At 41.7% G+C, this 16,518-nt stretch overlaps 1 protein-coding gene across 1 annotated transcript in view; it reads right to left on the reverse strand.

Annotated features, from left to right (window-relative positions):
- slc36a1 (solute carrier family 36 member 1) overlaps positions 1–16,518 on the reverse strand; it is a 63,460-nt gene that overhangs the window by 39,133 nt on the left and 7,809 nt on the right. Inside the window, exons 2-4 of the mRNA XM_073067319.1 lie at positions 16,132–16,315; positions 15,380–15,470; positions 10,085–10,173 (exon numbers count right to left, since the gene is read on the reverse strand). Of these exons, the coding sequence (XP_072923420.1) occupies positions 10,085–10,173; positions 15,380–15,470; positions 16,132–16,286 (335 nt within the window). The 5' untranslated portion in view covers positions 16,287–16,315. The remainder of the gene's footprint in view (positions 1–10,084; positions 10,174–15,379; positions 15,471–16,131; positions 16,316–16,518) is intronic.

Consider the following 16,518-nt stretch of genomic DNA (forward strand, 5'->3'; position numbering starts at 1 on the left):
GGAGAATAGTGGAGTTAAGGAAAGTAAGGGAGACGAAGCAGATTTAGTGTTAGCAAGGAACGGAATTTTGAATCTGGCTCACAAGATACCCCTAGGTGGACACTTAGGAGTGAGGAAGGGGGTTATGGAGGCACAGAGTAAAGATGAGAAATAGATGAAGCAGTTAGAAGGTCCAGGGTTGGACATGGATGATCTGTCTGGCTTGACAGAGCTGTTTTCAGTTGAAGAAGTTAAGTGTGTTCCCGATGATATAAGGGTAGTCCTAGATGAAAAGGATGCCGCTACCTTGAGGGAGTCTGCTGGGTTAGCAGACGAGGTTGTTTTAACCCGCAAGGTTGAGTTTACTCCGAAGGGGAATTGCCCAGAGAGTAACTGGGAGGATCAGGGGAACTTAGAATTTGAAAAGGGGACTGGTATTGAAAGCCTAGGAGAGGCAGATGTCCCATTTGCTTGTGTTCAGGATGTGAAGGATGTGGAGTCACAGGATACTGAACCTAGTGTTGAAGCTCAGGAAAAGTCTGAGGTATTTGATTTAGTTGAAAAGGAATGCAATCCTTTTGGGTCAGATAGACTTGGTTCAGTGAAGGTTTAACCGTGGCACTGGGAGAAAGTGAGAATTCTCAGTCACTTGTGTTAAAAGTTAGTAATGAGATGAAAGCTGGTGATGTGAATATTATTGAAGGGAAAGGGAAAAGTATTGTTCCTAAACTTTTGAATAAAGAAAATTTAAAGTCGAGTTTGGTGTCAGAACTGTTGACAAAAGTGAAGGGACCGTTAACTAAACAGTGGCTTGCTAACAAGGTGCTTGTGAATCAATTACAGTTTGTTTTGGAATTTAAAGATAAACAACTTGGTGATGTTGTTCAAGGATGTGATTTGGAGAGACAGAACAGTGTTGTTTTGACCAAGAGGGATCATCTGCAGATGTTAAACGAGAAACGAACAGAATTAAAGATCCTGAAGATAAAATTAATGACCTGCTTAAAATTAATGAGTGGTGTGGAAGTTCAGCAACTGGGCTTAGTTTGGAAAACATTGGTGATAGGTAGGCTCCTGTGAAAGGAGGCTGTGAAGGCCTATTCCAAGCTGGTGAGCAAACTAACCATGTGAGGGTTAAGTGGAAGAGAGGCAAGGGTTGACCGAATGCCACTTTGAATAACAGGATCTGGTTTTGCGGGAATTTGATTTTTTTTGAACAAAGAATGTGAATAATAAAGACAACATCATGGAAGATTGAATGTTAAGTTTGAAAGTAAAATAGAGATTCGTATTTGCATAAACTTCTGTAATGTACCACAGTATAATCACACATGTATTGGTTCACACTTTGTAATATACACCTAAGCTAAGAACACAATCCCCTAGTATTCTTGGCTAACATGAAAAATAAAAATAGGAGGTTATTAAGTTGGAGTCTGTTGTTACAGGAATTCGATATTAAAATACAACATGTAAAGGGGAGTGAGAATGAGTGATTGTTTATCTAGATGTTAATTTGAAAGTGTACTTGTATTATTCTTGTAGCTAAGACCACTTCTGTATTTTGTTAAACTCTGTAATTCAGTAATGTGCTTTATTAGTTAATTTTCACCCTGGTGAAAATTTCCAGAAGGATGGGGGTGTTATGAGTGATGAACAGACCTGATGGACAATGGGGTGCAGAGTTAACCATTCCCAATCCCCCTCCTGAGAACTACGAACTATTGCTGTTGCTATGCTGCTCATGAGAGAGAGAGATAAAGCCCAGGCAAGAACATCTGCTACAGATAAGAGGGGGAGAGAGACTGTTGATTTACTGTATTATGACTCTTCCTGGATTATTTACCTTCTACTACAAGGACTTTACTTTGCTTGTTAACATTCCTCAGGAGATAGCAGGAGTGGCCTGATTTGATGGACACGGTCATTCAGAGTTGATGGATAGCTGAGACCCCGTGAGTGGGGATAAAAGACAGGTCTGGAGAGACACTCTTCAGACACACCAGTGGACACTGATTGAGTGTTGGGAACCCACAGAAAGGTGGGGGCTTCGGAGACCGAACCAGGAGATCGGTCAGTAAAGCTAACAGTGTTACAGCAGGGCCGGTGGGGACTGGTGTGTGTGTCCACTCATGCCAGAGTGACGAGTCCACCACAGAAGAATCGTCTAGCTGAAGACCAGAGGGGTCATAACTGAATGGCCACAACAATACGACAGATTAAGAAAGCAACAAAAGGTTTGCCTGCCGCAGCAGTTGCTGTTACATCTCGCTCGCTCTCTCTCTCTCCAACGATTTCAATACAACAACCATACCCACCTCAGCATTTATGAACTGAACTCTATACTTTCCTACGACAATTCATTTACCCCTAGACATCAATAGAGCTTGTTTATTATTGATTATTATTATTCCTACACTTTTAGGTTTATTACTGCTAACTTGTTTTATATGTATTTTTGCATTTTTGATATTGTATTGTGTAGTTTACTAATAAACACCTTTAGTTTGGTACCACCAGACTCCAACGGATTCGTCTTTCTCTGCTGGTCAGACACCCAGTTACGGGGTACGTAACACTGGAAATGGGGTTTGTACATTTAAGACAAAAACTTTGAACATGTTACTGAAGACAAAAGTGAAAATCATTAAGATTTTTCCAAGGGTTCTTCACTATGAGATATCCAATTCCAGAGTAAATGGCCAATCCTAAAATAGCCTGATTCCTGATTAGGGCCACGGTGTAATATTCTGGGAAACAGACAAGTGCATTCCACTATAGTAGGGGATAGTAAATTCATAGAAGCAAAATACTGAGTTACTGGTTCTGAAGCATAGCAGAGACAGGAGAATGAGCACATGGCAGAGAGCTGAAGGGGGTCACTACATAGTTGGTACCAGGCAGAGAAAGTCTGTAACAGATAGACACAAACTGTAGGCTAATGTGAACTATAGTTACTCAGGCCTAGCTACTAGCCTAGCGACGGTTTCATAAAACTCCAATGCAATGCTTGCCATTGTATAAAGTAAAAGCAGAACTGCAAGCAGCTCGTATCAAATACAGGTGCTGAAATTGATGCGGCAAAAGGCTACCTGACTATGTATACATCTCACAAACAGGGTAGAGATAGTGAGGGAGAACGTAGATAAAAATGATGAAAATTTTGTATACAGGAGTATTCATCCCAAGACGAGTGACTCCCCTGTTTTCATCAGCTTGTAATGAGGAGAAAATTTATTCTGAAGGTAAACCCTAGACAGTGTGTGAATTCTTTCCATCTACATCATCAGTTTAGGGCATGGATCAGCACTCGTGATTACGACATTGTAGCCATTAGTGCGACTTGGCTCCAGGAAGGGAAGGGTTGGCAGATCAAAGTGCTGGGTTTCCATTGTTTTAGACTTGACAGACTGGGCGGGTTTAAAGGGGGAGGGGTGGCATACTAGTCAGGGAAAATGTCATGGCAGTGTACAGTCAGAACAGACTGGAGAACTCATCCATTGAGGCTTCAGCGGTAGAACTGAAGAATAAGAAAGGCAAGATCACTTTACTGGTATTATATTATAGACCACTCAACAGTCCATAGGATTTAGAGAAGCAAATTTGTAGAGAGATCGCAGACTGTTACAAGGTTGTGATAGTAAATGATTTTAACTTTCCACATATTGACTGGGACTCCCATACTGTAAAAGCGCTGGATGGGTAAGAGTTTGTCAAATATGCAACAAATTTCACAGATTCACCACCCCCCGAGTAAAGAAATTCCTCATCTTAATTATAAATGGTCGTCCCTCTATTCTGAGGCTATGCCCACTGGTCCCAGGCTTCCTCATTGTCCACTACACTTTCAATCTTGGTGTCATCCACAAATTTGCCGATTCAGTGAAACATGGTATCATCCAGATCATTGATATAGATGACAAACAACAAAGGACCCAGCACCGATGCTTCTGACACACAACTAGTCGTGGGTCTCCAGTCAGACAGGCACCACTCTATGATCACTCTCTGGCTTCTCCCACAAAGCCAATGTCGAATATAATTTACTACCTCATCCTGAATGCCAAGCGACTGAACCTTTACGACCAGCCTCCCACATGGGACCTTGTCAAATGCCCAATTAAAAAATCCATGCAGACAACAGTCATTGGCTTGCCTTCAACCACTTTCCTGGTAACTTCCTCAAAAAAACTCTAAGGTTGGTTAGACATGACCAACCATGCATGAAGCCATGCTGACTATCCTTAATTGTCCATGTCTATCCAAATACTTATATATACAGTCCCTTAGAATACCTTCCAGTAACTTTCCCAGAACTGATGTCAGACACTCCGGCCTATAATTTCCTGGTTTCTATTTACAGCCTTTTTTAAACAGTGGAACAACACTGGCGATCCGCCAATCCTCTCTTGTCGCTATGATGTTTAAATATCTCTGCTAGAACCCTGGCAATTTCTGCACTTGCCTCCAGTTGGGTGCGAGGGAACACTTTGTCAGGCCCTGGGGATATACCCATCATGATTTGCCTCAGGGTAGCAAACACCTCCTGCTCCATAATCTGTAGAGGGTCCATGAAGCTGGTGCTGCTTTGCCTCCCTTCTGTAGACTCTGTATCCATTTCCCGCGTAAATACAGTTGTAAAGGATGCATTTAAGACCTCCTCCATCTGTTTTGGTTCCACACATGGGATTACCATTCTGGTCTTCCAGAGGTCCAAAGGATTCCCCTCCAGTCCTTTTGCTCTTAGTATATCTGTAGAACCCTTTTGGATTCTCCTTCAGCTTATCTACTAGAGTAATTTCAGGCTTTCCTTATTTCTTTCTTAAGTGATCTCTTGCATTTTATACTCCGTAAGCACCTAATTAATTCCTACTTGTCTATACTTGTTATACACCTCCTTTTTTCTCTTTAACCAGGGCCTCAATATCTCTTGAAAACCAAGGTTTCCTACATTTGTTATTTTTACCTTTTATTCTGACAGGCACAGACAAGCTTTGTACTCCCAAAATTTTGTTTTTGAAAGGTCCCACTTCCAAGTACATCAATGCCAAAAAACAGCCTGTTCCAATTCACAGTTGCCAAATCAGTTCTGATTGGCCTTTCTCCAATTTAGAATTTCAACCCAAGGATAAAACCTAACTCTTTGCATAGTCATTTAGAAACTAATGGCATTGTGGTCACTGCATGCAAAGTGTTCCCCTACACAAACTTCTATCAATTGCCCTTTCTCATTCCCTAATAGCAGATCCAGTCTGTTCTGATGGAGCACTTCTGCAACATTTTCTCTGACTAGTGATGTCACCCCCTCCTCCTTTAATCCCCTCACTCTGTAACATCTAAAACAATGGAATCTCAGAATATTGAGCTGCCAGTCCTGCCCCTCCTGCAACTAAGTCTCACTTACGGCTATGCCATAATTGCATGTGATGATCCATACCCTGAGCTCATCCGCCTTTCCTACAATACTTCTTGTATTGAAATACAGGCAGCACGGGGCACTAGTCACACTATGCTCAAACTCGTGATTCCTGATTTGTCTGAGGTCTTACCAACATCTGCCTCCACAACCTCTCCATGAACTATTGGGTTCCCATCCCTCTGCAACTCTAGTTTAAACCATTCTGTTGAGCATCAACAAATCTTCCCCTGAAGTTATTAGCCCCCTCCAGTTCAGGTGCACACCATCCCTTTTGTACAGATCCCACCTTCCCTGGAAGTGAGTCCAATGATCCAAAACTCATATGTCCTCCCTCCTGCGGCAACTCCTTAGCCATGTGTTAAACTGTATAATCTTCCTAGTTCTGGCCTCCTGTCTGTTCTCCTAACCAACGAATCCCCCGCCACCAAAGTGTGCCTCTTCTCTCCTCTCCCTTTCCTTCTGAGTCGAACAGCTAGACTCAGTGCCACGGACCTGACAACTGTGACTTTCCTGTTCGGTCAACTGTGCCCTCCACCCCAACAGTATCAAAAGTGATATACCTTTTGTTGAGGGGGATGGCCACAGGGGTACTCTGCATTGGCTCCTTAACCCCTTTCCCCTTCCTGACTGTCACCCAGTTTCCTGTATCCTGCATCTTGGGTGTAACTACCTCTATGTGCTATCTATCACCCCTTCAGCCTCCCAAATGACCCAGACTTCATTCAGTTCCAGCTCCACGTGGATTGTTAGAAGTTGTAGCTGGATGCACATCTTGGGAGTTGTAGTCATCAGGGACACTGCCTGCCCACATCCAGCGAAACGAACATTCAACTATCCTGCCTGGCACCTCTACTGTCCTAGCTGAGCAGATATAAACAAGGAGAAAAAAGCACTTTACCCAGAGCTTTTCTTTTCTTTCTTTGTCTCAAGCCTCTTTTCGCTGAAGGCTCGAAAAGCTAAAGCCTCAAGATCATCACTCTAACCCTGTCCATTCAGACGATGGTCAGTGCGTTTGTCCATGCCTTCCTTTAATTTGCTCTTGCTAATCAATCTCAAATGCTGATAAGTTTCTGGTCAAAGCTCTATTATACTGCCACAACTGCTGCTCCTTTTTCTAATCGGGCAGTGGACCTGAGTGAGATCCCATCCTCTCAAACTTCTGCTGTCCAGATTGGTTGCTGGTTGAAGCTCTGTTACTTTATGATGCATCTAATAAACATTCAACTCTATTATTGTCTATCCTACTTGCTATTTCCTCAAAGAATCCTAACAGACTTGTCAGGCAAGGTTTTCCCTTAACAGAACCATGCTGACTATGGCCTATTTTATCATGTGCTTCCAAGAATCCTGAAACCACATCTTTAACAATCAACTCCCACAAATACAACTTCTCCTATAATTTCGTCTCTTCTGCCTCCCTCCCTTCTTGAAGAGTGGAGTGACATTTACAATTTTCCAATCCTCCAGAACCATTCCAGAAACTAATGGCTCTTGAAAGATCATTATTAATGCCTCTACAATCTCTTCAGCAACCTCTTTCAGAACCCTGGGGTGTAGTCCATCTGGCCCAGGTGATTTATCTACCTTCAAACTTTTCAGTTTCCAAAGCACATTCTCTTTAGTAATAGCAACTGCACATACTTCTGACCCCTCACATTCTCGAAATTCCAGCATAACGCTAGTGTCTTTCACAGTGAAGACTGATGCAAAATACTTGTTCAGTTCAGTCCCCATTGCTACCATGTCAGCATCATTTTCCGGCAGTCCAATATCAACTCTCACCACCCTTTTACTCTTCATACACCTGAAAAATCATTTGATATCCTCTTTGATATTGTTGGCTAGCTTACCTTCATCTTTTATCTCCCACCCCCATGGTTTTTTTAAAGTTGCCTTCTGTTGGTTTTTAAAAGTATCACAATCTTCCAACTTCCCACTAATTGTTGCTCCATTTTATGTCCTCACTTTGGCTTTGACAGCTCTTGTGAGCCACGGTTACATCATCCTGCCTTTAGAATTCTTCTTTGGGATGTATCTACCGAAGATTCCGGATTTTAAGCCGCTACTTTTTTCCCACATTTTGAACAGCTTTGAACTTTGCGGCCTTTAATCCGGAGCGGCTAATACATGATTTCTTTCATGCCGCCTCGTAAACATTTTGCCTCATAACAGTAGACCAATAAAATTGATGAGTAGTTCACAGAGGTCCAATGAAATTGTACGATAAATCAAGCGCACTTTCACAATTAAATTATTGTAAATCAGTCATTTGTACTCACCCTCATCAACATGGAAAACACTCGAAGCATTGTGCTGCCTTATGGCAGTTACTTAGTTTATAATATTTTCGCTTAGTAATTCATTTTCTAGTTAAAGTTAGAAGAGTTTTAACTATATTTGTTTTCTGTACTACATCGCGGGATGCTATGATGTCACACCCGGTTTCGGGGTGTCTTGTGGGAAAATGCCGGTTTGCGATGAAACGGGACGGAGGGAGGGAGCGCATTACGCGAGCGGCTTTGGATCTGAGCGAACGCTGCTTTTAAGTTAAAGGTGATCAATAACTTTTCCTGGTAGGCTGCAGTATATATATTTTTTACCAGTCGTTAGGAGATATTGGAATGTTGTTCAGTAAAGAAGTATACGCAACGTATATTTAAAAGTAGCCGCGTTATGGGCACGGTTCGAAAAAAAGCATTTGCAATATGCATTTGTTTTTGTTACCATATGGATTTAATTAAAAGTTAAAAAAATCCTCACGTGTAATATCTTTCTGTGTAAATATCTCATATTACAACGTGGGACACCTGCGGCCGAAAATCCGGTGCGGCCTAAAATCCGGTGCGGCCTTTACAATTAAAAAATTGATTTTATTTCTAAAATTAGAGCCAGCGGCTTTTAATCAGGTGCGCTCTGTAGTCCGGAATCTACGGTACTCTGATCTCGGGAGCCTCTGAAGATTAAAGACACTTACATAAGAGTACTGTATTTATGAACGACAGCTCCACCTTCAATACTATAATTACTAGCAAACTCATCTCAAAACTTTAGCGTTCTGGGAAACAACAGTTCTCTTTACAACCAGATGCTTGACTTCCAGACTAACAGACTGCAGTCTGTAATCTCAACACAGGTGCTCTCAGACTCCTACTCTACTCCCTGTATACTCTCCATCCAATATTTTTTATTAAATTTCACATGGGAAAATACAGAGTTCATGAGGATACATATTATGAATCAAAAAAAAGATAGAATAGTACAAAATGCACTACATTTAAATCATGCTATTGCAATCACATGACCCCATATTCATAATCAAACAAATGAATTAAAGTGAATTATAATAGTTTTATTATATAAAGAAAGAATCTAAACCCACTACCAAGATCAAAGCTGAGTGGTAAAGACAAAAAAGACAAAAAAAAACCTTATCACATAGTGATTTATGTTATTAGCCAAAGTCTGTACTTTATCGCCAGACCAAAGGTTTTGAAAATAGGTCAAAAAAGGTCCCCCAGTGTTTGAAAGTCTTGATTAAAATCAGAAATTGAACAATGGATCTTCTCTAAATTTAAGCATGATGTTACATCCTCCCTGTACATTCTCAACTACGTGGCCAGTTTCTACTCTCATTTCATCTACAAGTTTACAGATGATACCACCATAGTGAGCTGTAATCGACTAACGACGAGTTAGAATACAGGAAGGAAAGACAGCCTATTAACATGGTGTCATTACAACAATTTTTCCCTCAGAGCCAACAAGCCAAAAAGAAAGATCTGGTTATTAACTTCAGGAATGATCCATTTCCCTTCAGTCTCTGTGTATTCATGAGTCTAACCAAAAGCCTCTTAAAAACTTCTATCATATCTCCCTCCACAGATACAAACAAACGTTGGCTCTTCATTTCTCTCCACAGATGCCGCCTGACATGCTGAGTTCCTCCAGCATTTTGTGTATGCTGCTCATTATTTCACCTTATTTTACTTTGTGGCTTAATGGTTTAATCATTAAAACACAGTTACAATTAAGGATTTTTTTTGAACTTCATACATTTAAAAAAAACAAATCGACATTTCTTGATAGGTTTGATGCCAGGCCAAGCTCAAGTTCTGTTCTCACTTCGCCTCTATCAAAACATGTCCGATTTGTTGGAGGCTCAGGGCCTGGCCAAATTCCACCAGATACCTACTCATTGCAGACACCTTGCTATAGTTGACTGGGTACCTACAGGATGCAGATTAATGGGCACCTCTGTTAAAAAACATGAAACTCTTAAATGCATTGGTGAGTAGATAGGAAATAAATACCAGTCTTACCAGTAACATTTACATCCATTGAAAGAAAAATGTGTATTGGGCATTAATTTCCATAAAGAGCCTAAACACCACAGTACAAGAGCAGAAAGTGGGCAGGGAGCAAGGGCAGTGCAGGTTTACCACTCAGCTACAAGATGTGCTTGTTAATTGGAGATCAGAGGCTGCAAGTGACTCACTGCGCATTAATCTATGAGATACACTATTAATGAAAATGAACTCAGTTCATTTATAACCGTTAGCTGCATGAAATGTCAATGTTGCACTTAAACTTTAAAAGTAGATGCTTTAGAGAAGCTCTCAAAATCAAAAGCATTATAGATCAGAAACTTGCCCACTGTAGGAGGACGTTAATATAATCAGAGCTTACCTAACACTTAGATGGCGACTGCATTTAACCAGCATTTGCATACAATGTACAGCCACCACTCCCATGATAACCATGCTGATTGGACCGAGCTGTGGACCAACAGAAAAGGGAATTAAAATGATTACACACCAGCCTCATACCTGCAACTGTCCCAAACCCTACCATATTGTTAGATTCACATCTCGCCAAACTCTTAAAGCAAACAGCATACAAGTACAAAAGCAGCAACATTACTGAAGAATAACAGGCTTAAAGGAGAGGTGCATTTAATCACATTGCTACTGAGTGCCTGTTTTAAACTGAATCAATAATTGGGTCAATTTTATATCTCTTTGGGGTTTCTGTCATTTGCTTTTTTTTGTGCTGAACTCACTTTCTCTGGCAGTCCACTTAGCCCAAGTCTGTACTTGGTAGCATGGAGGAGCAGAGGGATCTGGGGGTACATGTCCACAGATCCCTGAAAGTTGCCTCACAGGTAGATAGGGTAGTTAAGAAAGCTTATGGGGTACAGTCGGCCCTCCTTATCCACGGATTCAACCAACCGCGGATCGGGAAAACCCGGAAGTTCTCTCTCTAGCACTCATTGCTTGAGCATGTACAGACTATTTTTTCTTGTCATTATTCCCTAAACAATACAGTATAACAACTAATTACATAGCATTTACATTGTATTAGGTATTATAAGTAATCTAGAAATGACTTAAAAGTACAGGCAGTCCCCGGGTTATGAATGAGTTCCATTCCTGAGTACGTCTTTAAGTCAGATTTGAAGTCGGAACAGGTACATCCGGTATTATTTAGGGTCAGTCAAATGTTTTTCTTAGTATATAGTATATATTTTACCTTTCTATGCATATAAAACACTTAAGAAACATAATATTTCAATAATCAAACCACTGCGTTGCTTAGTAATAATTGTAGCTTTCATCGGGGCCGGGCCTTTCACATTCTCCATTAAAATTGTTCAGATCGTTGACTGACTGCAGCCTAACGCTTTTCCAATGACCGATGGCGTTTCACCTCTTTCCGATTGCTTTATTACTTCCACATTACGTCCACCGCACGGAGACATGTTAACTAAAGTCTGGGGTTCTGCTGGGTCCTAAAGACCACCGCACTGATACATGTTAAATAAGGGACTCGAGCATTCGCGAATTTTGGTATCCGCGGGGGGTCCTGGAACCAATCCCCCACGGATAAGGAGGGCCGACTTTATTAGCTTTCATAAGTCGAAGGATAAAGTTCAAGAGTCGCGAGGTAATGATTCAGCTCTATGAAACTCTGGTTAGGCCACACTTGGAGTACTGTGTCCAGTTCTGGTTGCTTCACTATAGGAAGGATGTGGAAGCATTGGAAAGGGTACAGAGGAGATTTACCAGGATGCTGTCTGGTTTAGAGAGTGTGGATTATGATCAGAGATTAAGGGAGCTAGGGCTTTACTCTTTGGAGAGAAGGAGGATGAGAGGAGTCATGATAGAGGTGTACAAGATATTAAGAGGAATAGAAAGAGTGGACAGCCAGCGCCTCTTCCCCAGGGCACCACTGCTCAGTACAAGAGGACATGGCTTTAAGGTAAGGGATGGGAAATTCAAGGGGGATATTAGAGGAAGGTGTTTTACTCAGAGAGTGGTTGGTGCATGGAATGCACTGCCTGAGTCAGTGGTGGAGGCAGATACACTAGTGAAATTTAAGAAACTACGTACTAGACAGGTATATGGAAGAATTTAAGGTGGGAGCGGGGGTAATACGGGAGGCAGGTTTAAGTTTTGGCACAACATTTTGGGCCGAAGGGCCTGTACTGTGCTGTACTATTCTATGTTCTTCAGCCTATGTGGCTGTACTGGACGCCAATCTACCTACATGCCAACACTACCCCTCAATTCTCTTCCCGTTCTTGCCTGGCAAGGACTCCTGGCTTCTTAGAATACCAAAATCTCTCAAATTTTGACTGGATGACTATACATTTTAACATACTATATTCCAATTGCTAAGCTGCTTCCACTCAAAGTTACTGATAGTCCTCCCTGCACCTCTCTCACAGCTGCCGAGTTTTGCACCATCAGTAAACAAGGTCCCCATTCCCAAATTATTAATGTAGACTGTGCACAACTAGGGTGTCACATACTGTAATGTGAACAAAGTCACCAGAGTCACATGAAGCTAGTGGGCCGTGTTTTATCCATGGAAAAAACACAACGGGTTTGTCTTTAACTGCAGGGTGCTTGGACTCAGGGTACCAAAGCAGTTTTGAGGGCTTCATTGCCTTGTTAGACAGCCTCCAGGCCCGAACTCCATCCTCTGCCCGCCCGCCGCCAGACGCCCTGGCCAGGTGCGGCTGGTCACAGGTGGGGTGAGAGGACAAGGTCAGGGCCGGTGGTCCCCGTACCGGGGCCACGACGGTCGCAATCCAGAGAGAGCGATTGACCGAGCGAGGAGAGTGACAGGCCCGCGCCCGCCCCCTTGTAGGATCTATCGGCCGACAAAAGTTTGTTTCAGCAGATTGCAGCACGGTAGTTGCTCTGATACTTACAAAACCTTGAGCCCGAATTAGGTCATCTGCGAATATTTTAGCACCAGCTTCCTCGCGAACATTCGGTGTGGTGAACAGGTTTAGAGGCAGTGCTCATCTGTCCACGCTCTGGGCCCATAGCAACGGCACTTCTCGCTGGCCGCGCTCCAGGCCAGTAGCATCGGAACTTCCCGCCGGCCGCGCGTTTAGGCGACTGATGACCTCGCATGGGTTCAAGTTCAACAGTGGCTGTGACAGGGAATGAGGAAAGGTGCAACAGACTCATATTGTTTCCTCGCGGCCCAGTGGTTGGGGACCACTGAAGTACACTGTGTAGTGCGGGGGGGGGGGGGGGGGATCCTACGCGCATGCGCACTGGGCAGAAAGAACGGAACGCAAACCCCACAACCCAGAAACAATCTCTCAATAGTATTTGTGTATTTATTTCTCTTTTTTTTTGGGATCTACTGGGAAAGTCTCAAAGATCGACCAGTCGATCGAGATCGACGGGTTGGCGACCACTAGTCTATGGCATAAAAAAAGGTTGGGAACCATTGTGAAAGAGTATTAGGCCCAACTGACAAAGTCTGTCACTCACCAGCCCCAGGAAAAGAAGCTGCAATATCCAATTTCTTTTCAAGGCACACATGCAAATCAGCTCTTGACACTGTAACCTGGTGGTACCAAAACACTTTCCAAAGGCATTCCAATGAGTCACTTAATTGGTGACGTGAGTGCAACTGGGCCGATAAGAGCTGTTACAGAGCTGTATTTCTAAATATAACACAACTACACACACTATCACTACTATATTTCTCTTTTTAAACAATGCTGCCTTACCTAGTGCCAAAAGACGACAAGACATAGGAGCTGGACTAGACCATCCAGCCAAGTCCACTCCACCCTCTCAGTCACATTCCCCTGTAATCTTATCTTAACCTTTAACTCCTTGACAAAAAAAAAACAAGAACCGCGGTAGTTCAAAGCTCACCACTATTTCAAGGCCAACTTAAGCATGGAGAATTAATAAAACCAGACAGGATTACTAAGCAAAGTGTCTAGGATGATGCTTCTAAGGAAGAATAACGTCATTTTGAAATGTGGAGAAATCAGGTAACACAATTGGTAGAATTAAGTAATGGAAACTAGCTAGTGTGTTTTGTTCTTTAGGAAGTTGGACTGCAACGTTAAAAACATTTGATGAATACTTCTGTCCCAATGGCTTTCACCTGGCATTCATTTCTCTTCAAAATTGTGCAGAACAAAAGTCTGATCCTGATTCAGCTGGATATCAGTCAAGACAAGCAGTGAGGCCTAAACAGTGGAAGAATTAGATAAACATGAGTATGGCACTCACACCACACACCGGGGGAATTGAAATCCTAATGTGACTTCAACATATTCTTATGCTAGATATCGGTCATGACACTCAGGGGAAAACATTCAATAAACCGAACCAGTTTTCTCCTTTCACCGCAAATATAACAGCAAAGAATTTAGCAATGGTTTGACATTGCTGAAGTTGCAGGGCGTCACGGTAAGTTAGCGGTCAGTGTGACACTATTACAACATGGGGCATTCCGGAGTTCGGAGTTCAATCCCAGTGCCGTTCTGTAAGGAGTCTCTTTATATTCTCCTTGTGGAATGCATGGGTTTTCTTTGGGTCCTCTGGATCCTCCTACAGTCCAAAGACCTACCAGGTATGTTAATTGGTCATTGTAAAATGTCCCATGATTAGATTAGGATTAACGAGGGTGGTCGGGGGTTTCTAGGGTGGCGAGGCTACTCTAGGCTGTATTGCAAAATAAAAGTAAAGGGAAATGAAGGAATTTCTGTCCGGCTTATTTGCAATACAAATTGTTTACTACTGGGAAAAATATTTCATTGGTACTTTATAAAGCTGTGGCCATTTTTAATGAACACCAGTGATTTGTGTTTAGCAAGTGATTTCTGGTGAGCAGTGGAAAGTTTAAGGAAGAACGTAGTTTAGAGGGTATCAAGTGCTTGGAACATGCTGCTGGCAGTGGTGGTGTAGGCTGAATCAAAAGGGACACAAGACTTGGACAGACATCGATGTATGAAAAATGGAGGTTTATGAGCTGTGTAGGACAGATGGGTTAGCTTCATTGTGAAGTAGGTGATTATAGGTCAAAGTAGTATCATGGGTATTGTAGTGTATCAACCAAGACAGTGCGAGGATCTCAGAAATTGTTCATATTCTATGGACGTTTTGTATGCTTGCTGGTTCAATTCTATCATCATTCACGTTTGGGTGATTTCCTGCTGGCAGAACCCATGCCTAGCCCCATTGCTCATCATTCAAATGAGTTTCCTCCCTGCATTGAAAACCACAAACTTGCCACAAGTAACAACTTCACGTTGCATGCGTAGGTAATAGAGAATTTCAGATCATAATGTAATTCCAGCATACAATTTACAGTCCCAAAACATTCAGGAATTGGAATTTATTTATTATTGCCACATGTATGAAATGAAAAGCTTTTCTTGCTTTCTATTCAAGCCATAAGACACAAGACCAAAGGATAGAGGAGAAGAATTAGGCCATTCGGCCCATTGAGTCTGCTCTGTAGACGATTGAATGCACTCACTAAAGTAGAGCAATGCAGAATAAAGTGTAACAGCTAAAGCAAAAGAGCAGTCTAGGTAAATAATAAAGTGCAATCATATTGCATTTATAACTTTATGTAATACAAAGGCTGCCCAGGGCAAAGAATGAAGTAATTACAAAATGTCATAAGACCACGAGGAAGATCAACGTATCTCACCACAATACCCGCATTCTTCACTGCCAGAGGAAGGCCAAGTAACCCAGTTCCGATGTTGCCTTTCAACAAGTGAATTAACGTCTGTATACACCTAGAAGAGATAAGAGAATGACTAAAAGCTGCTTCCTTATTCCAATCACACAGCCCAGCATAGCTGAAACAGCAAATTAATCCACAGTTCAAAACCAAAATTGTAGTTTTCTAGTTCTATATATATTTATTCCCAGGAGATCACACAAAGTCAGAAAGATCCAAATTACACAAACTCATTTTGTTATTTGATTCAAAATAAACCTTCATACTCTGACAATTCGAACAGCTTAGCCATAGCCTGTATGCTTTGATGCATATGATAAATAAATGAATCAGAATCAGGTTTAATATCACCGTCATATATCGTGAAATTTGTTAACTTCGCAGCAGCAGTACAATGCAACTCATGATAAATATAGAAAATAAACTAAATTATATCAAGTATATACATGTATATTAAATAGCTAAGTTAAAATAAGTAGTGCAAAAACAGATGTTTTAAAAAAAGTGAGGTAGTGCTTATCCTTATTCACATCCATCATCCCAATTGCTAATAAGTTAACCAATCATCTGTAAAGTCTACCCCTAGAAAGCATTCTCCTTCCCCCAAACAAACCAAAGATATTATCCACAGATGAAAGAAGTTCTGCTACCCAAATATTGATTGATATTTAGATACAAATTATAGAGGTTTTGTTTCAAACGTTTGTGACACTTACGTGGTGCCTGTGTTTTCATTTAGACGCTGGTAATTGCCCAGATTTTGTTGTGCCTCTGAGATGTCCGGTGAAGAGTATGAGCTGTCATTGTCCGGGCTGTTTTCCATTGAGCTATAATCATTGTAGTCTTCATTTTTCAGCCTTCTGGTCGACATGGTGATAGCTTCTCAACAACTGCTGAAAACTAAAGATAATTAAAATTAACTATTAAATGGGACACATCACACTTGTTCCACAACCAAGCATGATAACAGTAATGCATTTTTTCCTCAAAACACAGAAAGCCAAATGTGCTCTGAGAGTGATGTAATCTCATCGGGCACCTTCTCCTTCTCCCCATTTATTTTTGAAAATGTTGGGGGTATGTTCTGAGGGAGATATAACTGC

This window comes from Hemitrygon akajei, chromosome 15, assembly GCF_048418815.1.
Source record: "Hemitrygon akajei chromosome 15, sHemAka1.3, whole genome shotgun sequence".
Taxonomy (NCBI): domain Eukaryota; kingdom Metazoa; phylum Chordata; class Chondrichthyes; order Myliobatiformes; family Dasyatidae; genus Hemitrygon; species Hemitrygon akajei.